Source organism: Dasypus novemcinctus, chromosome 7 (assembly GCF_030445035.2).
Source record: "Dasypus novemcinctus isolate mDasNov1 chromosome 7, mDasNov1.1.hap2, whole genome shotgun sequence".
Taxonomy (NCBI): domain Eukaryota; kingdom Metazoa; phylum Chordata; class Mammalia; order Cingulata; family Dasypodidae; genus Dasypus; species Dasypus novemcinctus.
In genome coordinates this window covers 66,844,052-66,870,222 of record NC_080679.1, presented here as the reverse complement: position 1 = coordinate 66,870,222, position 26,171 = coordinate 66,844,052, and the positions used below count along the sequence as shown (strand labels likewise).

The following is a 26,171-nucleotide window of genomic DNA, read 5'->3' as shown; positions in this document are numbered from 1 at the left end:
ACTACTATATAGTTTTGTGACCTGGTTTTTCCCTTTAATCTACCATTTCCCTAGGTCATTAAATAATCTTCAAAACAGTGATTTTTCAGTAGCTACATCATAGTTCATTGAAAACTAATTTGTTTCATTATTCCCATTTTTTTAGACATTTAAGTTGTCTTGAATTCATTATTTTGCCTCTGAATCTCCTTGTGTGAAAATATTCATATCTCTGTTTATTCTTTTAGGGCAGTTTCTTGGAAGTGGGATTACTTGACCAAATGGCTCTTTATACAAGTGGCTAAGGAAACTTTAAAAAATTGTATAAGTGTATCCTCCCAACAGTAGTGTTTGAGCATAACTGTCCCTCCAAACTTTTGCCATCAAGTACTACAAGTTTTGGTCTTTGGGAGGACCAGGTTTTATTTTGAAGATTATATTGATTTTGTTGTTTGAAGTGACAGTTGGACAGACAAGTTATAGTCCAACAAGTACTTGAAGAAGCATAGTGAATGATGTAAATATATGTCAGTTCTACAACTATGGATTGAGAAAGTATATGTAGTTTATATAAAACAGGATATCTAAACAATATGTATATATATTTTAATGTTATAGCATGTAATGATACATATGAGATAGCAAAAAAGGAGTATGCTGAAGACTGAATACAGATCATAAGGGATGAGCATTTAAAAAAGAAAAAAATCATTAGAGGTGATAGTGAATGTGTTTATATTAATAGGAGATTGTGTTTTCTTATAAGACTTTCTTCTAATGAGTATTCTATTTCAGCTTCCTGCATAGCAGCTGCTTTTGTAATTTGTAAATTTCTGACCTAATTCTGTATTCTGCCAATAGAATTGCTTTATGGTTGCATAGAATGCATAAGAATGTATTCTTGATCTTCTTAGCTGCTTTATATTTTATGCTTATAGATGATACCATATTACTGAAATCCATGATATGGTTTTTATCTTAACCACTATATTAAAAGTGTTATTTTTCCTTTAGTTTCTGATTCATTTTCTTGAACTCTTCCAAAGTTACAGGTCTCAAACTGTTTAGTAGTTCTATTTTTAATGTATTCTATAGCACAATAGTCATATAGTGTCTAGTGATATACTGGGTAAATATTCTGAAATGAATAATTTCATCATATTTTCCCACCATGTAGAATTTTCTAAACATTAGATTTTAAAGTTGGAGAACTTAGTAAATGTTTAAGATTCTAAAATAAGATTTTACCTACTTCTAAATAGCTTGCATTTTCACTTCTCAGTTGGCTTCTGCTTTATAAACAGAAAGAGGAGAAGGGAAATGGCAAGAAAGCCTAGAGCAGGAAGAGCAAGGATCTTAAATTCTCATAGTTTTTAAAGCAAATGTATAGGCTGAACTAATTATTCATAAAAGTAAGAATATGAGACGTTTTCTCAGTTGGCCAATTTCTTAAAAATATTGTTATAAAACAGGCATATCTTGTGTTATTGCAACCTTATTGTGTTTCATAGATATTGCATTATTTACAAATTGAAGATTTGTGGCACCTCTGTCAAGCAAGTCTGTTGGCACCATTTTTCCAACAGCATGTGCTCACTTGGTGTCTCTGTCACATTTTAATTAAGGGGATGCACATTGGTTTTTAGACAAAATGTTTTTGTACATTTAATGGACAACAGTATAGTGCAGATATGCACTGTAAAACAAAAAAATCCATGTGACTAGCTTTTTGCGGTGGTCTGGAACCGGGCCCACAATATCTCTGCACTATGCATTTGTGCTGGTTACTTTTGTGGGTTTTTGGAGTTGTGATAAGGAAGTTGTTCAGGGAGGCTGGTGTGCTCCCTTTCTGAGCGCAGCAGGGCAGCATTTCTTTGGTAAATCCCAAAGATGATGATGAGTTTTGGCAAAAGTTATCATAGCTTATTGCATCTATCTGCACAGTAAGAATGACTGTTACAGAGGCCAGATAATTATGTTGTGTCTGAGGATGGGAACATTTGCCTGTTTCCATTCTGTCATTTCCCATTCTTTATGTATGTCAATAGATCTCTTCTTCCGCACACTGTAGTTTTGAATCTTGGCTGCACATCTCTATGCTCAGACAACACCCTAAACTAATTAAATCAGAATTTCTGTGAGTGGGATGTTGGCATTAGGGAAAAAAAATTGTTCTTTTGGCCTTTGCAAAAATAATTTATTCTACAACTCCCTCCCCTGACCACTAAGCAGTGGGGTAGTGGGAAACAAGCATGTGTAAGCATCAATAATTTTTAAAGCTCCACAGGTGATTCCACTTGACAGCTAAGGTTGTGAGTTAGTAATATCGTCAGTTAACATAGTGCTTCTTATTAGAATCAAAAGATCAGTTTAAGTACTAGTTTTTCCTGTTTTCTTTTTTGGATGATATTCTGTTGATTTAAATGAATTTTCCATTTATTCAATATGATTATTTAGGTTGATAACTTTGTAATTGTTCAATATTTTTTTATAATCTCTTTGAGGGCCGGGGCCGTATCTGTTCTATTATTCATCACAGTATTTTTAGTACCCAACAGTGCCTGGCACATAGTAGGTACTCAGTAAATGTTACAAGAATGAATGAATTAACACTGAGTTTTGGGAGTTCATTAGTGTTATCTATATGTATTTATTATATTGTGAAGCTTTGTAATTGCATTATCCACCAAGGAAAAGATCTTCCTTAAAGCAGAACATAAGTGGGCATTATGTTTTGAACAGAAGTGTACCATACAGTGTAAACAATTTGTGGTAAAAAAGCTGCATTTCAATACATAGTTCTCAGGTCTTCAACTGCAAGAAGAGGAATTGCATCCATCATCCAAGTGGAATCTAAACTTCCTTTTGATATAGAGGTAGAGTGGACATCACCATCCCAGGATCCACAGAATGGAGGAATAAAATATGGATTAGAGTGGACTTACTGATATTCCACTATAAAACTATTGTGACTAGTAATAGAAGAAATTGTAGCATTGATGTGGAGAAAGTGGCCACATCACTTTGTTGGTGAAGGCAAGGAGAGGGAAGAAGAGATGTGATTTGGGGGCATTTTTGGGACTTGGAGTTGTCCTAAATGATACTGCAGTGTCAGATGCTGGACTTCATATATCCTGCCATAACCCACTGAATGTACTTGGGGAGAGTGTGAACTACAAGGTAAACTGTTATCCATGTGGTGCAGCAGTGCTCCCAAATGTGTTTACCAAATGTGATGAGTGTGCCACAATGATGGGAGGGAGGTTGTTGGTTTGGGAGGAGTGGAGTGGGGGGGAGTAGGGGGTATACGGGAACCTGTTATGTTTTTTAATGTAACATTTTTTGTGATGTATGTATCTTTAAAAAAAATACAATTATAAAAAGGATGGGTTGTGGGGTGGGGAGTGGGTTATATGGGAATCTCATGTTTTTTAATGTAACATTCTGTGTGATCTATTAACTTTCATTTAAAAAAATGTTAAAAAAACAAAATATCTGGAAAAACTAATAAAGAGGTGTCTTTAGAGTCTGTTAAATTTAATATTAATGATTAATTGGGTTAGTTCCCGGCACACTTTTGAGCTTGTTAGTTGTATTTTACCCAATCATAGTTTGTCCTAATAGAAAGTAGAAAATGAAAATCAATATGGTTGACAAGTGATATAGATTTATAATATTTTGGCAAATTCATGCCTGGCTTAAATTTTATATGGGCCCTTAACTTTACATAGTGTAAAGAAAGGAGGTGTAGGAGGGCGTTACTTAAGAAGTTCTGTCAAACCAAGATATCTAAATGCTGTTATTAATCTTTGTTATGCCAGAATTTGAGAATCTCTCTTGTTGAGAGTTCTGCAATTTTAGGATTGAGGATAAGAAAGCATATCATAGAAATTTGCTATGGCTATTTAAAATCCTTTGTGGTTTAAATTTTCTTCTGCAGTGACTCTGCAACACTCTTAGTGTTTGTTTTTCATGTCCTCCCATCCCGTTTTTTTTTTTTTAATTAAAAACAAATGATAATTCATGTACACAGTAAACAATTCAGAGAAGAAACGAGAATACAGTGAGTAGTAGGTTTCCTTTCCACCCCAGAGCACCAAATAATTCGTAGAAGTAAATACTTAGTTCACAGTGCTAGCATACACATATAAACAGCTTTTCATAGCTTATGAATGTAGGAATAGCTCTTATCCACGGTTCTAAACCTTACTCCCCTCACCCCTCTTAATGTATCTTGAAGATTACTCTAAGTGACTTTGTTTTCCCCTCCCTGTGAGCTGGTATGATCTTAACACCTTACCTGGTCTAGTCTCTTGAACACTCTTCAAACTCAGCTTTCTTTCCATATCTCTTCATGTAATTTCTACTCTACTTGACTTCCTGTCACAGGTCTGCTGTATATTATCATTACATATATGTGGTTCTCTGATTCCAGGCATCATCTTTCCATCACTTTCTGAACTCTTTCCCTAACCTGATCCTTCACTCACAGGACTTTAATTATCACATGTGTATCAAGGTCACAAATTTATTTCTACAGCCCAGGCCCCAATTCTCGAGTTCCAGACTCATGTGTGGATATCCTACTGTCTCTTAAGCATACCTTTTGGGTATCTCAAAAACATATCTATCACACCAGTGTTCCTAGCTCATAAAAGACATCTATACCCATCCCAGTTGTGTGCTTTCCAGAAAACTGATCCTTTACCCCATCCCCAGTTTTAGTTTCCTAGCCGATTAACAATAGGAATTTATTGGCTCACAGTTTCAGAAGCTTTCTGGCTGGCTGGCTATCTTTGGGGTTCCTTGGCTTTTCTGCCACATGGAAATGTACATAGCAGTGCCTCTTTTTCTTTGGGGTTCTGTTGACTTCTCTTTTGGGTTCTTGAGCAGTTTGATATTATTGATGAATTCCAAAAAGAAATATTAGATTATGTTTGTAACCTGATCTTTTCCTCTGGGCCTATTAGAATGTATTAGATTTGGAGGTTTTACTTTTACTTGATTAAATAATGATTGGAGCTTTTATTGGGCCATGTCATTAGGACGTTGAGTCACCCCTCCTTAGTGGGTGGGGACTCACAGAGAAACCGAACCTGCAGAGAAGGGAGGTGGGAGTTTTGAGCTGGAGAGTGGGAATTAAGCGTACAGAGGAGCAGAGCAGCTGAGCAGCTGAGCCCCGGGGAGGGGAGTGGGGATAGACAGATCCAGTCACCTGATAGTCTGCAACTGGCCTTGTGGAGAGAGGCAAAGCCTAGAGAACCTCATAATCTATAGCTCATCTTGTAGAAAAAAACACAGAAGCTGAGCCCAGAGAGAAATGAGCCCCAGGAAGAGAGGAACCCAGGAAACCTGAACCCTGGCGGAAGACGGCAGCCATCTTGTTCCACCACGTGGCAATAGACTTTGTTGAGGGAAGTAATTTACACTTTATGGCCCAGTAACTAAACTTCTATGCAAAGTAAATACCTTTTATAAAAACCAACCAATTTCTGGTATTTTGCATCAGCACCCCTTTGGCTGACTAATACAGGTTCCATTGACTTCTGCCTTCTGGCTACTCCCAATGACTTCCTTCTCTATCTGATTTTCACTCTACTTATAAAGGACATTAGTAATCTGTATTAAAGCTCATTCTGATTACTTGTGCCACATTTAAACTAAAGTAATATCTTGAAGAGATCTTAAGGGTCCACAGCCCCAGACCATGGACCAGATTGAGAATATGTCCAAAGTGGAATATATAATTTAGTCCATCATACTTCCCTCTTTTTTCCCTCATGTTGTTTATTCCACAAACATGAGTCTGGTTGGTTCTTACTTTATAAATATCTCTCAAATCCATCTACTTTATATGTAACACTGCTGTAGTCCAGCTTATCGTCATCTTTCACTTGAATTACTGCAGGTAGTTTTCCAGCTAACCTATTATTGCCCCTTTTTGGTTCTCTTTCAGACCATTTTCCACACTGCAACTTGTGAAAGCTTTTCAAAATGTTTAATATTATTAATTCCTCCCCTGCTTAAACTCTATGGATGGCTTCCCATTGCTTTTAGGATAAGATAAGTGTCTTTGAAATTGCCTGAAAACTTCCTTTTAAGTACTTCCCTCTTCAGTCATCTCTCATAGGGTTCCTCCCTCTAATTCCCTTTGCTTCTGCCACATTGGCGAATTTCCAGGTCCTCCTCCTTGCCATGCTTCTTATTGCCTCAGGATATTTGCATATGCTGTTTACTCTTCTTTCCTAGCTCTCCCTCTCACCTTCTAGTTAATTTCCATCCTGTGTTTGAGGTATCATCTCAAGTGTTGCTTCCTCTGAATCTTACCTGATTTCTGACTAGCTCTCATACTCCTGTCACTTAGCGAGGCATACATCTCTTTTGTAACCTTTGTCACATTTTCAGTTTTGTATTTTTGGAGGGTGAGTTTATTTGATTAATGTGTCTCTATTCCCAAAAAGGCTATAATCTCCCCGAAGGCAGTGGTCTTTGTAGCTTTAGTTTCTAGTTTAAGTGCCCAATAAGTATAGTAAATACTCCATGAACCTTAATGAGTGAGTGAATGGATTTATTTCTCTTTTCTCTTTTGAATCTAGCAAGTACTGTTCTTTGCATTCTAGGAGCTCAGATACATTTTTAAAATTGAAACAATTCATATATCCTCAAGGCACAATATGGATTAATAAGCAATATCATTTCCTGATTGGTTATAATAAGGATTAATTTGCCTCTTCACCTAATTTCACCAGGTCTTAAGTTTACCAGAAAGGGATCATACTGGGGAGGGGCATAAGAAGATAAGTTTATTAAGAGCTGGTAGCAGATAATCACATCTATTTTTTAGTTAGAATTATTTCCCTGTACGTTCTCAGCCATCTCCCTAATACATCATGAACTCCTAATTACTTTAAATTTAGAGAAATACAGCTTTTCCACAAAGCACTGGGAAATAACACTTTTTCACTTATAAAACAAGTGTTTTACATTTTGAAAGAAATATAGAGATATGGTTAAGAGTGTAATCTCTAGATAGACTTCCCGCATTTGAGTACTGTACTAGCCATGCAATGTTAGGGAAAGCTACTTATCTACTATAAGCTTTGGTTTTCTTGGAACTGGGATAGTTAAAGTACCTTTCTCATAGCACTACTGAAGAAAGACGATTGAAAGAAATCATTGCAGTATGTGTGCAGATATCTTTAGACAGGTGCCTTGAATATTTTTTTGAGTTTGTGTGTTTTGAGTCTTTTTTTATATATACCTGATCACCAAATATTGTCATCAGTCTTTTCATGAACATGATTTTGGAATCTGCAAATGTTTTTTATGTGTAAATATGTGGTATATACACACATAGATAGTCTTTTTAAAGGAGGGTGTTCCCTTTAAACAAAAGAACATGAAAATAGTTTTTTTTTCTGTAGACTATGTGGTTAGGTTTTCAGGGCTGGACAGAAAAAGGAAATCTGTTTTTATACTATTCTTAATATATGGAAAGAAGATTAGGTATCAAAAATCATGCTTTCAAACATCACAGTGCTTTACAAAAGGGCCAGACAGTCGTTTTTCAGTAATTTATGTAAAAGATGTTAAACTAGTAAGGAATGGTTCTTTTTAGAGTCAGAAAGTGCAAAAGATAAATCTCCTGAAAAGAATGCATTCCTTTACTGGACACTATTCTGATCATAACTTCCTTAATAGATATTCAAACTGTTTCAGAAAAAGAGCTATATACTGGTATAGGGTTTTTGTTTGTTTGTTTTGTTTTTATTTTTATTTTTTAGAAGGTACTAGGGATTGAACCCAGGACCTCGTACATGGGAAGTAGGCACTTAGTCACTGAGCTACATCTCCTCTCCAATGAGAATTGGTTTTTTCATTTGTTTTTAGGAGGTACGGGGGATCAAACCCAGTTTCAATGTACATGGGAAGTAGGTGCTCAACCTCTTGAGCTACATCTGCTCCCCTGGTACAGGTTTTTAATGCAGATGAATCATACTTGTTTTGGATGTGGATGCTTTATGGATTTTCTTTTTGTCCTACAGACTTGAATTTAATGTTATTTCAATTCTTTTCCCTACATTCTGGTGATAAGCATAAAAGATGGAAGCTTAACTTGTCACCTGCTGTTTTCTTCAGCATTCTCTTCAGAAACATAACTCCTAGAGTTGGGGAGGTATTACTATACTAGACGCTTGAACAAATGAAATGCATGGAACAAAAGGGTTAACAATATTTAACCTTTTAATAGGTTATTTAAAAAGTATTTACTACGAGAAGCTATTACAGAATCACCTTTAATGTGTTATCATAACTTTATTTCTGAATTTGTTAACATTTGTTATCAAGGAGCTGATAGTTAAAAATATTTGCTTGGGTTTATTGCTTGAAAATTTGTGATGATTACATTTTAGAAAGAAAATCTTAGCTATATATGGCCCTAGGGAAATCACTTAACCTTCCTTGGTCCTTTATTTTCTCATTTGTGAAATTGTGATAAGGTTACTTAACAGATTCCTGAGGATCATATTAGATGACTTGTGAAAGCTCCTGGTATAGAGTGACAACTTCATAAAAATTCTTCCTTTATTGTATTTCTACAGTTTTTATACTATTACCCCTTCCACATTGTGACTTTCTCTATCATGGTTTCGATATATTGCAGGTTGGCATAAGAAATTAAATGGGCGTGTTTTTTTGAAGATTTGCAGAACCTGTAGGTGACACATGAAGGCCAGTAGATGACACAGAAAAAAATTTAAAAACTCAGAAATGCATAAAGTGTATTTATAGTATTGTATAATGCCAAAATATATTTAAGCTTTCAATACCATAAACACACAAAATTTCTTTTTTTTAAAGTTTGCGAAAATGCGAAAGCCAGCAGACAACACACAAAGGCTAGTAAAACGGATGTGGCTCAAGCGATTGAGCTCCTGCCTACCAAATGGGAGGCACTGGCTTCCGGTGCCTCCTGGAGATGATGAGTAAGACAGGGAGCTGGTGTGATAGGGAATTGGTGTGACGGGCAGGTGCAGCAAGCTGATGCAACAAAGAAACACAAAGAGGAAAGACAGTAAGAGATGCAACAAACCAGGGAGCTGAGGGTGGCTCATGCCATTGAGTCCTTCTCTCCCACATGGGAGGTAGTCCTGGGTTTGGTTCTTGGTGCCTCCTAAAGAGAAGATGAGCAGATAGAGTGCATAACAAATGGACACAGAGAGCAGACAGCGAACACAAACAAGGAGGGGGGAGGATAAATCATAAAAAAAAAAATTTCAACATGTAAATGCACAAAATGTATGTACTGCTATGTATAATATTACCTGTACAGTGTGTATTTTACTATTTAATAATATAAAGTGAAGCGCTACACAGTTTTTTCTTAAAATTAAATTTGTAGTAAAAGCCCTGCAGTTCTACATACTGGTTTGAGGATGCCAAGAGGATTTAAGGCAATTTCTCATGTGACATCTTGCAGTGATCTCACAGTGAACTTGGCACCTCAAGTTTCTTATATCTTGTGTTGTTCAAATACGCATAAACTGTATTAAAATCATAGGTCCCGGAGGCGGCGGGCAGATTAAGTTCGGGGGGGGGGAATCGATCCCATTCGAGTTTTCAGGACCGCCCGCCAAGCCTGGCGGGGGCACATTGAGGAGCCTACCGCTCCCCAGCCCCGAGGTGGGGCCGGCAGCCTCCTGGCGCGGCGCGAGCTCTGAGGAGAAGGAACGCGGAGTGCGAGGCGCCGAGGCCCGGACGTGGTCCGGCCGGGCTTGGACGGAAAGGCGCCCCTCGCCCGGTGCGTCCCGCGGAGGGCTGCGGGAGCTGGCTCCTACCAAGCCCAGAGACCGCTCTGATGAGAAGTCAGGGGATCGCTCCAAAGATAAAGGGGCCACCAAGGAGTCAAGTGAGAAGGATCGTGGCAGGAATAAAACTCCAAAGAGGCGGAGCGCTTCCAGTGGTAGCAGCAGTACCAGGTCTCGCTCCAGCTCTTCCTCCAGCTCTGGTTCCAGCACCAGCACCAGCACAGGCTCAAGCAGTGGTTCCAGTTCCTTTCAGCCTCAAACCGCTCCGGCAGTTCCGGCACATCGGCAGCTCCAGCTCCAGCAGCTCCTCTGGCTCTCCAGTCCTTCTTGCCTTTTTTTTCCTGTAGACTGTGTGGTTAGGTTTTCAGGGCTGGCGTTTTTGCTCCAAATCCAAACCACCCAGAAGAGATGAAAAGGAAAGGAAAAGGCGGAATCCTTCCCCTAAACCCACCAAAGTGCGTGTTTGGAGACCCACCGGGAATGTGACCAAGGATCACATTATGGAGAGATTTTTCATCTATGGGAAAATTAAAATGATTGACATGCTCGTAGAAATCATGCACACACGTCTATCCAAAGGCTATGCCTACTGAGTTTGAGAATCCGGATGAAGCCGAGAAGGTGCTGAAACACAGGAACTGAGGAGAAATAGCCGGGAGATCACTGCCACTGCCGTGCTGGCCCCCAGGCCTTGGCCGCCCTCCCAGGAGGATGCTCCCACCACCTCCCATGTGGCGCAGGTCACCCCACAAATGAGAAGGTCCCGCTCTCCCATGCCCAGGTCTTCTGTGTGACGGTGATCCGGGGTCCCAGGCCACCACCGGCGCTACCACAGAAGCCGCTTCAGCTCCGACTCCTCACGATAAAGTAGCACCGGCCGCAGAAACATGACCTCCGAAAAATTCATCCCATCCCACTTCAGTTTTATCAGTTTTCTAGGCAGAGGAGCCTCAGTCCGAGGAAATCCCTAGCCCAGGGGCAGGCTTCTAAGGCAGCAGTTTCCTCTGGAGGCCCTGTCTGCCCTGCCGAAGTGTGGGTTTGGGAGTGTGCCTATAAGGATGTGAGAAAGCTCACCGTTGCCCACTTCTGGAGAGCGTCAGTTCAGAGGCAGAGCCAGCAGCGGACGGCAAGCGAAGCTGCAGGGTGTTCATGCTGCCACCACCTTGGCACCCGCTTCTCCTCTCCCGAAATGGCTTGGGCCTCTGGTGTCCTGGTGGTGCCCCTCGCGGCTCCTCCAGGAACACAGGCATGTGCCTGTGCACCTGCCCTTCCTATTGGCCCCGCCCACAGCCTCCGTGCTTCAAGTGTCCTTCCGACCCCTTGAGTCAGAACACCTCAAGAAGAGCCCCTCTCGCCCTGCATTAGTTGGCGTGAATGTTTTCCTCCGTGTGCTCGCGCACAGCCCCACTCCTCCCTCTGAAATTGGTGAGCAGCTGGAGAACCAGCTCTGCAGCTTACCACGGAGCCACTGCGGCCATCGGTCCTGGTTGTCTTGGAGGTTAACTTTGCAGTGCGCGTTGCTGTTTTGGCTTTTATTGTAACAGTCAATACTATAAAGTTTTTGTTTTGAGTTTTGTAATTTTGTAGCATTTTAGCTGATGTTGTGTTTGTATTTCGTTGTGTAGAATGGAAGACTTATATTGAATAAACCTAGGATTAGGAAAAAAAAATCATAGGTCCCAAGTGTAGTGTTCCTAGTGATTTAGAAAGTGTTCTTAAGAAACAGAGGAAAGTAATGAACTTGAAGAAAAATGTAGAATTGTTAGATATGCTTCTTTCAGGCCAATCTGTTGTGGTTGGCCACCATTATGGTGCTAATGAATTGACCATAAGGCATATCAAGAAAAAAAGAGAAGGAAATCCGAGAAGCCATTGCTGCAGTTACACCAAAAACTGCAAAGCGTTTGCATAAACCACTAAACCTGCATCTCTCACACGTAGAAAATGCAGCATTCTTTTGGGTACAAGATTGTTATAAAAAAGGCATTCCGGTAGTTTCTGGCATCATAAGAGAAAAGGCTCAGTGCTTCTATGATTCCCTTAAGGAAGATAAAGATGAAAGGATTTTCAGGCCAGCAAAGACTGGTTTGAAATTTTTAAAAATATGTTTAGCCTATACAGTATAAAAGTAACAGGAAAAGCAGTGTCTACCAATCAAGGGGCAGCTAGGGAATTTCCTGAAACCCTGAAGAAACTGGTAGAAGAGAAAGGCTACAAACCAGAACAGATATTCAGTGCTGACGAAATTGCCCTGTATTGGGAAAAAATGCCTCAGAGTGAATACCTCAACCAAGAAGAGAAGTGAGCCCTAGGTTTTAAAGTTGCAAGGGATAGGATACTCCTGCTGTTTTGTGCTTGTGTGGTAGGACTCTTAATAAAGACAGTCTGATATATAAAGCTGCTAAGCTTTGGAAGGAAAGGACACGTAACAGTTGGCTATCTTCCACATGTTCAGTAAGAAAGCATGGATGACCAAACCACTTTTCAACTTGACTGTTCCCATCAGTGTTTTGTGCCAGATGTTTGTTTTAATTTAAAGTACAGAAGTAAATATGACCAGAAATAATCTGATAATCCTCACATACATTATAGCTTAAACATTTTTTTTTAAAGGAAATGAAACTATATATAATTGGAGAATCTTTCTACTTCCTTCCCAGTCTCATTCCTATTTCTTCCTCCCAAGAGGCAGGGATTGTCCTGATGATTTTGTGTATGATTCCATTATATGTTTTCACACCTTTTACTAAGTATGTATGTATTTATAAACAGTGGGTGGTATTATTGTTTTTACGTTTAAAATTTGCATAAATTTCAGTCACTTTTCAAGTTAAAAATACATATTCCAATGATTCATTTTTTGTAGATCCTGTATGGACCCTAAATTTCTGAATCCCTGAGGTTTTCCTATATAATTTGGCATAATTTTAAAATTGTGTAATTTTAATTAATTGTGACTGATTGATAGTGCTGAAATGTCTATTTCATTAGCTGTTTTAGCAGTCTTATTGAATCTTACCCAGCTATTAAGGTTGTAGGGAAGAAAGGCAGCTAACACAACCATATCCTGTAAGAAAATGAAGGTCATGCTAAAACTAAAACAAAGTAATTCTCAAATTATACAAATTTTGGTTTTTAACATAGCACTAATCAGAATCTTCATGTTGTCAAGAATTCGTTAAAACATTCAGAGTCTGACTTCTAAATATTTTTACTGACCCAACTATTTAGGCTATACTTGAATTACTTTTAGAAACTTCTAATTTAAAATACCTGGAAGTAGCTTGCCCACTAAAAGTTACCATTCAGGCATTCACCAAGCTGAACAGCTAGGTGATTTCTAAACATTATCATTATTATTTTTAAATATTTATTTATTTGTTTCTCTGCCCTCCCCCCCCCCCCAGTTCTCTATCGCTCCTATTGTTCCTCTTCACTATTGCCTTAGGGACTGCCCACTGTAAAGGTCAAGGGTAACGATTCCTTCCTTCCCTTCTTTGCCCTGCCTCTTCAGCTCCTGCTGTTCCAGGAGAATCCTCTTCCTCCATTTCATGCTGTGGCATGCTTGCTGGTCACTTTCCTACCTTCCCTCCCCCTTTTTTCTTACCTCTCTGTATCTATCAAGCTGAATGGTCATCTGTCCATTTGTCATCTTGTCAATCAGCAACTCTCTTTTACAGTTCTCTTTCAATCTATCTTTCGGTTGTTTTGGCACTCTGATTCCCCAGGAATAATCTTTCTGTGTCCCTTATTCCTTGTGACCAGTATCTCCTTACTTTTGCCCCCTTTTTTCTTGATTATATAAAGGTATGTCTGAAAGGTTAGGCAAAGGCCAGAGTGAATAAATTCCAACCGTGGAGTATAGTATGTTTTAAAATGTTTAACCTGATATCATGATATTTAAAATACAGCCTTGCTTTTGGTACTTTTTATTGCAGATATACCGTATATCATTTAATGTTATGCGGGCAATGGTTTAAATAGATTTTTGTAGGCCAGCATTGAAGCCACCATTTACATTACTGTGGTTCAGATGTATTCCAAGTTCCAAAATACCTGATTTTAAAACAAATTTTTGAAATATATTCCTTTGTAAATTGACTGTCTTTATAAACTAACACTTAAACATTTACTTCTTATTGCTTTAATATAGGAACATCTAATTGTTCTAAACTTTATTTTTAAAATAGATTTTAAAAATTTACTATATAGTGCTTTAAAATCTAGTCAAAGGGGAACAAGGCCCTTGCTGCAGCCAGTTGAACAAGAAAGAGATTAACAGGAGATGAGATGGGGGGCAAGTTTGTTAATTATATCGTGCCTTGTGGTCGTAAGATTTGGCTTTAACACAGTATAAGAAGGATGATTTTGACTAGAGGAGTGACATGAACTCATATATATAATCACTGTGCTTGGTTGTCATAGTAAGACTGGACTGTCAAGGTGGGGGGCAAGGAGTCTATTTCATTTAACCAGGCCAGAGATGGTGGTATTTTGAACCAAGGTTGGGCCAATGAGGCTGGGAAGAAGTAGTAGAAATGTGGCTGGTTTGAACCAGTAGAATTTGCTGATAGGTTGGATGTGGGGTAGAAAGAGAGCTATCAGGGATGAGGTTTAGGTTTTTGCCCTAAGGAACTGGAATAGAAATAGCTGAACTAGGGAAGAATTCAGGGGCTCTGTGAGTTTGAATTGAAAATTTTAAAAAAACATTATTCTTGTGGGGGTGTGTTAGTGTGGTAAGATGTGTTTATTAAATAATTCACAGTATAGTGTGGACTTTGTAAGAGGTATGTGGTTTTTACCTGACTGGCATAGGAGTCCATGGAAGAAAAAGGTTTAAGAACCCCTGATTTAGAGGTTGAGGAGATGATGAAAAGCAATAGAAATTGAGAAGGAGGAACCAGAAAAGTAGAAGGAAAACCAGGAAAGCATGTTATTCTGGTAACAAGTAAAGAAAATTTACCAAGGAGGAGGAAGGAATCCACTGTCAGACATTGTTGGAACAGTCAGATTAAATGAGGATTGAGAAGCAATCATTGGCTCTAGCAATAAGGTCATTGGTGACCTTCAATAAGAGCTGTTTAAATGGAGTGTTGGTAAAAGCCTGTTTGAAATGGGTTCAAAGAAAAAACAGATTGGAGGCAGCAGGTATAGATAACACTTTCAAGGAATTTTGCTATAAAGAAGAGAGATACTTGACATGGATTCTGGAAAGGGTAGACATATAAAGGTGTTTTTTGTTTTTTTTAAAATAAATATTAGAGAAATGGCACTGTATTCTTGAATTCTCTTTCTCTTTGGAGAAATGGCTGTTTCCAAGGCTGGGAGCCTGGAAGATCTTACTAGGCCAGAAAATAAGGTAGAAGGAAGTGCTCAAAAAAATGATGGTGACATGCCACAAGGATCTAGGAGCTGTTCTGAAAGGCCCTTACTGGCCAAATCTTGGATAATATGAGCATTATAATAATTAAGGGCATTAATGAATTTAAAGCACTTTGGAAAAAATAGGAATCCATGAGATGATACCAGTAATACACACAAACATGTATACACAAATACATGTATACACACATAGTACCTACAGGAGAAGAGAGGCTCAAAGGCCAACTGGTTAATGTGGAAAAAGTGCTGGAGTTGGAAAATCATAATTTTGCCGCTATTGTGCTAAAGATCAGTTCAGTCAGGTATCACAAATGGATGCTAAATCTAGGGGAGGAATTTGGAGGAGGAGCATGATATTTGCATGGTCTTAAAGTGTCTGCCCACAGGTTACCTTTATTGATTGTAGGGAAAAAAACAGTAGCTAAACAGTAGAGAAATAGGGCAGTACCTTCTCTGGATGATCAAAATTAATATCACCAATGAGAGGCAGGCGCAGTCTGCCTCTGGATGTGATACCCCGAGAAGGATACCATCACTTAGGTACAAGTCCAGCCATGAATGCATAAATCTAATCATGAGGAAACATCAGGAAACCCCAAAATGGTGAGTTTCTATTTTAGAAATGTGAGAGAGACTATATTCTCAAAAATGTCAATTTTATAAAGGTCAAAGAAAGGCTGAAAAACTGCTCATATTAAAGGAATCTCAAAACACAGGACATACACGATCCCAAAACAGTCTTTTAACTGGAAGAAAAGTTTAATTATTTTAAAGGCATTATTGAATCAATTGACAAAATTGTAATGAGGTTGTGGATTTAAGTATTTTAATAATGTTAAATTCACTGAACTTGATAACTGGGCTGTGGTAATGTAGGAGGTTATTTTTAGAAAATGTACACTGAAGTTTTTGGGAGAAAGGGCCATCATGTATGCAACATATTCTCAAATGGCTCAGAAAAAAGTAAGCGTATGTGTATGTGTTGGGTGTAGTGGAAGAAAGAGAAATAATGAAGCTGATAGAACAAAATGCTAACGGAGATTCTGGATAATGGGAATACAGGTATTCTTTGTAATATTTTTGCAATTTTTCTGGAGTTTAAAATATTTCCACATAAGTTTATACACACATGTATACACATTGGTGCTTATTTCTTTTTATCTCTTTGCTCTAGGCTGCTAATTTACCTTTAACAGTTAACTGGTTTTAAGATGTTAATATACATTGCTTAAGGATCCACACATTGATTTTCAATTTCTTTTAAATAGTGCTGGGCCTAAAGGAGATAACATTTATGAATGGAGATCAACTATACTTGGTCCACCAGGTTCTGTATATGAAGGTGGTGTGTTTTTTCTGGATATCACATTTTCATCAGATTATCCATTTAAGCCACCAAAGGTAAGAACCTAGAAGTGCCTTCTTTAATTTTTATCTTTCTCCAAAACTAGTTTATTCCAGAGGTTAAATGCGTATGGTTATAATCATATGTATTTCATTATGTTCTTCATGGATTGATACAGAAACTCTCGACCGAGAATTAAAAAAACCAAAATAATTGACTTCTGCTCTTCACAAATTCTTTACCAAAAAAAAAAGTAGTTTATTGTAAATAAAATTGTACCACTTTGCACATCAGGAAAGAAAATTAACTGTGGATTTCTCATTAAAATGAGGAAAAATATGTTATGAATAACATGTTTGACAGTTTCCAGAAATGAGGATTGAATAACTTGAATTTTGGGCCTTATCTTTTTAGATAAGCAGCGAACTAAAAAATCCATAGCAAAAAAAGAGAACTAATATTTAGTAAACTCATTTAGTATCCTCTGTGGGTTCACTGTAGTAATGGGAATTGAGCTTCTTTGGTGACCTTTGTCCCCTTGTAGTCCAAGAGTTCATCCAAAATTTGAATCAGAACAACAGACGGTTGAATTGTGCATTTTAATGACGGAATTATTTTGCAAAGTTTATGTACAGCTGTTACTTGAATAGCTTCCTCCCATGGCTTCTGATTCTAAAATGGCCAAGCTGACAGGTGAATACCACCAACTTAACCTTGAGCATACCAGGTGGAACGATACGGCAGTGCCCGCAGAGCCTCCATTTGCCTCTGATAGCCTGCCCCCGCTGTCCCCGCTGGTGTGCACCCACCAGGGCATGCAGTGCCCCCCGCTGTGTGCTGGGACCGGGGTCTGGTGCAGAGAGCCCATCGTCCCGGGAAACAGGCGGTGGCCCAAAAGGGGGTTGTCCTATCGCCTGTCACACGCTGCACACTCGTGGGGAACCTGGTGCTAAAGCACTTGTAAACTACCTGCTTCTGGGTTGGGGTTTCAGACGGAGCAGAACAGCTCCTTTGCTGTGATCTATTGAAAGTCAACCCTCAACACAAGGGTTTGTTAAAAAAAAAAAAAAGAAAACAAAACAAAAAACCCTGAGCATAATTATACTCTTGTTACAGAGACTTCCAGTATGCCAGGGAAAAGTTACAAAGTGTAAGTCCTTAACGGTGATGAAATGTTTTTCTTTCAATATGGTTACATATACTATTTTTTTTTTAAATAAAGTTTTATTGAAGTACATCTTCCACACATAAACATACACAGGCAAGCATACACCAAAATCTGTGAATCCACAAAATATGCACATCACCACACAAGGTTCCTCCTACACATCTTCCCCCACCAGCACCCTGAACTGCCAGGAAAAATCTGCCACAAACCATGAAAGAACATCCAATACTATTTTAAATTAAGGTGGTGACTTAATACCTGTACATGTATGTGTGTGCATGTGTATGTGTAAAAATAAAGTTTTGTTTTGTTTTTAAAAAGGTTATTTAATGCTGCTTAGAGATCATTTCACAGAAAAGCATTATGTTAACACTACAACAGTTCCACCTAGTGGTATTTACCTCAAATTGCAGATACATAGGTCCCCTACTACCTCTCTCTACTAGTGCTTTCTATTAGTGCTATCAGTTTTTTGAGTAATTTTCTGACTGATCCCATCAGAATGCAAGGTCTTCCAATGATTCTCTCTCTGAATACTCCTAGGTCCACAGTCTGTCACATAAAGGGGCAAAACCCTTGGGTTAATAATACCACTAATTGTATTCACTTTCAAAATGATACATGCTAAATGCCATTATATCACTAGCTGCTGCTCTGTTGCATTCAGCAGTTAAATTTCCTGTGTAGTACAAAAAATATATCAAACCTTAGTAAAGGAGCTCACAATTATATTTATAAACAGGGATATTTATTTCTACAAACCTAGTTTTTCACATTCGAAATTGGTTTTAACATTTTGAAAAGTTAGTAAAAATTTATGTTGTATAAAATTCTGTATGTGAGGGGGAAATTAATGGAAGAAACACTTATTTTTTTTTTAGCACCTTTCATTAGCAAATGGAAATTGACTAACACAGTTTCAAAATATGGTTCTGTATATTAATTATCATGATCATTTTGGTTCATGGTTATTCATAAATTTAGTATGTTAAGTTTTTGCTGAAATCTCAGAATTTTAATTTTCTAAACCTTTTATTTCTTTTGCTAATACATACCATATTATTAATGAAATTTTTACATTCCTTTTTTGGTACTAAGTCTGTTTCTTTTACACTTTTAGCCCATTTCAGTTTGACTAGCTCCATTTTAAGAGCTTGTTACTCACATGTGGCTAGTGTTTATCATTTTGAACAGAGCAGTTCTAGCTGTCCGTACTCTCGCTCCCCACCCTTATTACCACACTTTGCTACTAGGTCAGTGATCTCTGGTTTTTAAAAAAATTATGTGTCAAGATCACTGTACACTGCTCATTCCTAGAAATCCGGAACCGTCTTTTTTTCCTCTACAAATCCAAGTCACATATTAACTATATCCACTTGGTGCTTATAGTTTTGAAACTCACCAGTATTTGTTCCTATGATTTATTTTCTCACACATCTCAGATATCTCGCTGTTTCCTTTATTCAGTAAAGACCTACTTCTTTTATTTTACTGTGGAAATGAAAGGCTGAGAAATAGGCAGATTAATGCTGATGATTTTACCAACCTTCATGTACATTCTTCTCAGTATTTTCTGACATGTAACAAGAAATAGCTGAGTTGATAGTGGTATTTTCTACTAAGAAACTAATATAACTTATATGTTTAAAAAAAAATTAATCTGTGGCCCCAAAACATTTCTGTTCTCCCTCATTTTCTATCTTTAAAACTTAGGTTTGTGTATATGTATGTGTGAACCTGTGTACATACATACATACATTGTATCATTCATTTAGATTAAACTAATCAGATGAGCTACTGACTTTGATATAATAGCAATAAAGCCATCTATTTTTGGTATTGCTTTAAGATAAGCTCTTTCACTCAGTTCTTTGCTGTGATATTTCCCCTCCATTTCCTCCATTTCCCCTGGTGAGAATTATTAATAAAGCATTCATTTTCTTTTTGTTTTTTTTTTAATATGACGGCCCTTAGGTTACTTTTCGCACCAGAATCTATCATTGCAACATCAACAGTCAGGGAGTCATCTGTCTGGACATTCTTAAAGACAACTGGAGTCCTGCTTTGACTATCTCAAAGGTCTTGCTGTCTATTTGTTCCCTTTTGACAGATTGCAACCCTGGTAAGCAAATCTTTATGAACACATATAATGAGGCTACAAAAACCATTGCATTTTCTTGGTTAGTTTAAATGTGGAGAAGTAAATGCTGTTGGTAGAGAGATTAACATAAGAGGTTTTTAAAGTAGATTATTAATGTGATTTCAATTAGAGTAAACCGAAAGTTTCTCAATAACTTCATTTAGTTTGACATGCCACTCTACAGTTTTCTCCCTGTCATTGATGGAGTCTCTGTATTCTCAGTTATGTTGCTGTGTAGAAACCTCTTCTGACAGTGTTAAAAAAAAAAACTCTAACATCTATGCCTCCTTTTCTTAATCCATCTATGCTGCCATGTGCTTTAAAGCAACCACTTAGTAATGAAGGGGCTTCTTGTTTTCCCTTTTTGGATTAATTATAGTCAGTCATATTAGATGTGGTAGAGGATTTAAAAATGATTACTGATGAGAGAATTGGGCTAAATTATGATTATATGAATTCCGAGACAAAGTCATTAGTGTAGAATTTATAACGTTTTAAGAAATCATAATTGCCACACATGAACTTTAACATGGGTAGCTGACTTGATGAGTGATATTTAGGCCAGGGATTTCACATAAATTATTAGATCTCATCTATGTAGTCATTTTTAAAGAATATGACTTCCTTTTTCTAAAAATATGATAGCCTGTTACCTCAGGCTCAGCAGTTACACATATGCCATTGATAGAAAGAGGGAGCGATAAGGATATTTATCATGGCATCATTTATTAAAGCAAGAGATTAGAAACAACGTGAATGGTCATCAGTAGAGGATGTTGCAATGAAAAATATTACGTACTTCTTTATGAACTGACAGGGAAAGATGTCAAGATATTTTAAGTGGAAAACTAAATACTGAAAAACATACATATGCATGTATGTTTTTTGTGTGTGGGGGGGGAAGACTATTATTTTCTTGTATTAATATCTCTGGAAAGACAGTATGAACAGCTAACAGTAGTTTTTCAGGGAAAGAAATTTCTGGGTAGCTGGAGTCAGGAAGGAAGAGAGCGTTACTCTTAACTAACATGTTTCGTTTTGTTTTTTAAAGATTTATTTTTTATTTATTTATCTCCCCTTAACCCCGCCCCCCCCAGTTGTCTGCTTTCTGTGTCCATTCGCTGTGTGATCTTCTGTGTCAGCTTGTATTTTTGTCTGCGGCACCCAGAATCTGTCTTGTTTTGTTGCATCATCTTGCTGCATCAGCTCTCTCTGTGTGTGGCGCCATTCCTGGGCAGGCTGCACTTTTTCCGCGCTGGGAGGCTTTCCTTAAGGGGTGCACGTCTTGTGCGTGGGGCTCCACTACAAGGGGGACACCCCTGCATGGCACGGCACTCCTTGCATGCATCAGCACCGTGCATGGGCCAGCTTATCACATGGGTCAGGAGGCCCTGGGTTTGAACTTTGGACCTCCCATGTGGTAGGCGGATGCCCTATCCATTTCGGCCAAATCCACTTTCCTTTCACTAACGTTTGGTATCACACTTTAAGTATTTGTTGCATGTATACATATTTTACATTTTTGAAAAATAAATTCAAAATCAAATCAATAATAGCAAGTAAGTTTTGAAAAGGAAAAATGGCTTGTGATTATAGTAAAATTACTACATAGAATGAAGGAAACATTGCATTTTGAAGAGCAGTGGTATTGCAAGCTAAGAGTTGTATTTTAAAATTCTGTTTTTTAATATCCATAGGAAGGCTGAAATATAATCACTTAGCAAGCTTTCATTGTTGAATAAAATCCCATGAGTAAAAGTTAGTGCTTTGTACATTCAAGGCATACATCTTTTTTAAAAATCTGATCTATTAACTAACTGAACATTCACTTTTTAGTGAAGGGAACTTTTCTAATCTTCATATTAAATATACAAATGATTAAACATTTCTCTTTTGAAAATCTAGTCATTATATAGTATCAAGGTGCTGCTGAAAAATAAGCATTTCAATTTAATGATGGAGTACTCAAATTGTACTTTATGATACTGCATAATATCTCTAAAACTTCTTTCTACTTTTCCAGCGGATCCTCTGGTTGGAAGCATAGCCACTCAGTATTTGACCAACAGAGCAGAACATGACAGGATAGCCAGACAGTGGACCAAGAGATACGCAACATAATTCACATAATTTCTACACAGTGTGAAGGAGCAGAAGGCCTCTTCTCACTGTGCTGCAAATCTTTATAGCCTTTACAATACGGACTTCTGTGTATATGTTATACTGATTCTACTCTCTGCTTTTATCCTTTGGAGACTGGGAGACTCCCCAAAAAGGTAAATGCTATCAAGAGTAGAACTTTGTAGCTGTAGATTAGTTATGTTTAAAACGCCTACTTGCAAGTCTTGCTTCTTTGGGATATCAAAATGTATTTTGTGATGTACTAAGGATACTGGTCCTGAAGTCTACCAAATATTATAGTGCATTTTAGCCTAATTCATTATCTGTATGAAGTTATAAAAGTAGCCGTAGAAGACTAGGAATTATGTCATTTGTATTAAACCCAGATCTACTTCTGAGTATGTGGTACATGCTGTTGTGAAAAATGTTTTACCTTTTACCTTTGTCAGTTTGTAATGAGAGGATTTCCTTTTACCCTTTGTAGCTCAGAGAGCACCTGATGTATCATCTCAAACACAATAAACATGCTCCTGAAGGCGTAGTTTCCTGTCGTAATATTTTGAGCCACTCTTGTTAGAAGGTGTGTCTGAGATGATTGTTGATGAGGTAAAAATGCGGAGTTGAGGCTTGACTACTAAGGACTAGTAAAAATAAATGAATTATTAAATTGAAAACATTTAACATTTTATTAAATGTGTAGTTTTTTCCCCCTTCAGTTTTAATAAGAGAATTAGGATGAGCTTAAATACGCAAAACTGAATTTTAAACTGTCGATTGCAAAATCACATAAACTTTAATAATATACTTCTTCATTATTAAGTGGCAGGAATTTGAGCTAAAAAGAATATGAAATCCTGGATCACTCAGGATTCTGGTAATGTATTACAGATATTTTGTTTCCAAACTGATGCTTTCTGTCCAGCTCTAGGCAATATTTTCAAATAATAACTTTGATCTCATAGCTCTTCTGTATCTTAGGTTCATTTTTTACTTCTAATCCTGGTCTTGAATTTTTATGGTGTGTACTACTATTCTTACTATGGCACTTGGCCACTGATATAGCCAAAGGCAGAGTTGAACACAGAGACCCTTGTCTACCTTGAAGGTAGACTAGAGCTGTGCAGGTAGAACAGAATAGTGTGCAGATGTGACTTTATTTCTCAGTTAAAATAGCAAATTTTTAAAGTTTCTACTGTTTAAATTCTTTCTGAATATAATTATTAAATATTGGGCTTCTAAAAGGAATTACAATTATTTTGCAATATTCACATTTGGTAAACAGAATACAAATATGCTACTGTTTCTGTGAATAGGATAATTATTGAGAAATTCTTCAGTTGTCTAGCCAAGGTTGTAGAATATGGGACAGTTAGTCTCTAAATGTAGAAATGGAATACCATCTTAAAATTTATAGAATGGAATTATTAGCATAAAAATACATTGCTTCAAGATAATATATATAAAGTAAAACATATATAGTTGCACATACTGTCACTGAAAGGCTCCTACTTGAATATTGTCAATGGAAATTTCAAATTGCGGTAAAAATAAAATTACACTCTTATGTATCTAGTTTTCACTTAAACTCTAAAAATGTCTCTCCCTATTACAGTGAAACACCAAACAGAGGGATGGTTTTCGAAGAATTCAGACTTAAGCCTATTAAAAATCTCTGAGCCTTGACTAAAGCCTCATCCTACCAAATATTAGGATTTTGGGGGGTAACATGATTAGATTTCCCTCAGTTATCAGCGCATTTCCTACTGTCTACCTGTTCTGCTTACTTGTAGGCTATCTGTGCTCCATACTGGCCTGGGACAGAGTGGAGAGAATTGGTTACTTCAAAATATTTGTGGCTTTTCCACAGGCAACCTTTGTAGCCTTGAACAGTATAATTTCTTTGAATTTCAGTTTATTCATATGTGAAACCAAAGAGTTGAATTTGATGATTTCTCTGTTCTTTTTTGTACTCAAATGCTGTAAATCTAATCTGTAAGTTGATTTCTTGAGCTTGTCCTGGTTTCTCTTTGAGGGAACAGGCTCTAGTTTCAAATGACCTAATAGTATCTGAGTATTCTAATTTACAGTAAATATGCTTATAAAGTGGAAGTCATATTCACCAAAGTTTGAGAGGAGAGAATCAAAACTAGTATGTTTTAAAAATATTCAGCATTTGTTTGTTTTTTAAAGTTTTTTACTATTCCCTGAAAATTGGGGTTTTGTTTTGTTTGGTTTGGTTTTTGGTTAAAAAAACTACAGATCCTCTCCCCAGCTACATAAGTATTCATTTCTGTGTACTATTAATAGGGAGTTGTTTTTTTCCTCCCTGAAACTTTGCTTTTGATGTAAATTGTAATATTTTAGAACCCATACTTTTCCTCACCCATTACAAGCAGATTTACAAGTTAAAAGTTCAAATGAAACTTTACAAATGCTCAAGAATGGACATGGCACCACACATCCCATCATACGTGGAGCACTCTTAATTATGATCCATGTGCCCTCACAGGAAGGAGCTGTGCAGTGCATCACCATTTGCCAGGCATCATGTAGGCACTGAAGTACCTTATCTCATTTAATATTCCCTAAAGAGCTTTAGGAAAATAAATCTTATGATCCTCAGTTGACAGAGTTGAAACTGATGCATAGACAGGTTAAATAACTTGCCCCAGATTATACAACCAGTACAAGTGGAGGTGGAACCCACATTCCATATTACTAGGCTAAGAGTTTTACAGTAATTTCACAAGTTGTGAAAGTTGTATGTATACATACAATTTAACTGTTTTCAGTAAGAATGGATATATGTATACAAAAAATTATTTAATCCATAACTTCTGAAAATGAATCTACAAGCCCAAGTCCAAATTTGCTTTTTAATAAATCCTTACTTTAGTATTCTATTTTAAAATCTCAAATTGAAGTTCACGAAATAAGACTTTATTGTTTCCAGTAAATATGAGTTATGTTTATCATCTCCCTTAGATCTACATTTGTCATATGGATAGCTTTTAACATCACTGATTTCCCTTTTTCTTTTAATTTAGAAAATTGAAAATGGGATTTAATGACATTTTAAAAATCATAAGGGGTTTGAGTTATCTAGTCAATGCTTTGTTTTTAACAAGAAAATCTTAACTGATAGTGATAAAATTGTTGAAATTTGCAATTTGAATTTACTCATGTATATGTTGCCCTTTCTAGTAAGAACTTGGAGATATTGTTTTCTAATATATACTTAAAGAACTTGGCATCAACCCACTAACTTATACAAATTTCTTATAACAATACAAGTATGTCTATTGTAAACTTTAAGTCAGTTTCAGTCCTATGACTTCAAGTATTAACCAATATTGTCATTTTAATGTGGTACATTAAAACATTCAGTCAGCGTTTATATTGTGGTCTTTGGATAGAAGTATGACATGATCTAATAAATAAACATCAGTAACTTTTCTCAAGCCATTAAAAATTGTTTAAGAGGCTGAGGTAATGATTCCACAGTAATTATATTATCGACTTATGTTTCAGCTAGTGTTCCTTTTTTAGATGAATTGGATATATAAATAAATCCCTTTGTTTCATATCTGAACAAATTACTGTGTTTTTTCAAGCAATACCCTTAAAATAGAAAATAGGTCATTTAATATTTTAGTAGAATATTTAGTATTTTAGCAGATACACATTATTTGAAATGAAACAGGTTTTTTCTAAAAGTTCTTCATTGATTTAAGTGTATCTTTCCAGTGTGTGACGGGATATGTCTCCACAGTGTGCTGATACTACTTTTAAGATGTTAGAAAATGAATTGTTGGCACTGGCTTAAAAACTGCATTGCCAACGGTAATGAATAGTGGTGAAGCCTCAGTCATTGTCAGACAGAAACAAACAACCTTGTTAATTAGAAATGAGGAAGTGATCTTTCAAGTGTATGTATTGTCCACCATACCTTGCCTTTCTTTCTTGGAAATCATTCTCCCTGACTCTGTTAAACTTGTATTTCTTACAAGAGAATGTTCTGGAACTCCCAACAGTTTCTCTTTTATTTCAGTTTGACACCAGCTGGGCTGAAAACTTATTGTTGTTCTAGTAGCTCAGTAGCTCATGTGGCTAAAAGCCCAAGGTGGTTTTTAAATGACAATATCCAACAGAGTGACTTAACTGTGATTTAGTATCATTGCTTCTGGGGCCTAGTTTTGGATATGTTCTGAAATATACAGGTAAAAT

At 37.0% G+C, this 26,171-nt stretch overlaps 1 protein-coding gene and 1 pseudogene across 3 annotated transcripts in view; both read left to right on the top strand.

Annotated features, from left to right (window-relative positions):
- The window catches only part of LOC139439354 (RNA-binding protein with serine-rich domain 1-like), a 36,272-nt pseudogene extending 25,550 nt beyond the window's left edge, over positions 1–10,722 (top strand).
- Positions 1–25,540, top strand: part of UBE2E3 (ubiquitin conjugating enzyme E2 E3) — a 95,920-nt gene extending 70,380 nt beyond the window's left edge. For all 3 annotated transcript variants that reach the window (XM_071216239.1, XM_071216238.1, XM_004476868.5), the window contains exons 4-6: positions 16,439–16,571; positions 19,658–19,805; positions 21,847–25,540. In XM_071216239.1, the coding sequence (XP_071072340.1) occupies positions 16,439–16,571; positions 19,658–19,805; positions 21,847–21,944 (379 nt within the window). In that variant the 3' untranslated portion in view covers positions 21,945–25,540. The remainder of the gene's footprint in view (positions 1–16,438; positions 16,572–19,657; positions 19,806–21,846) is intronic.
- The last annotated feature ends 631 nt before the right edge of the window (positions 25,541–26,171 follow it).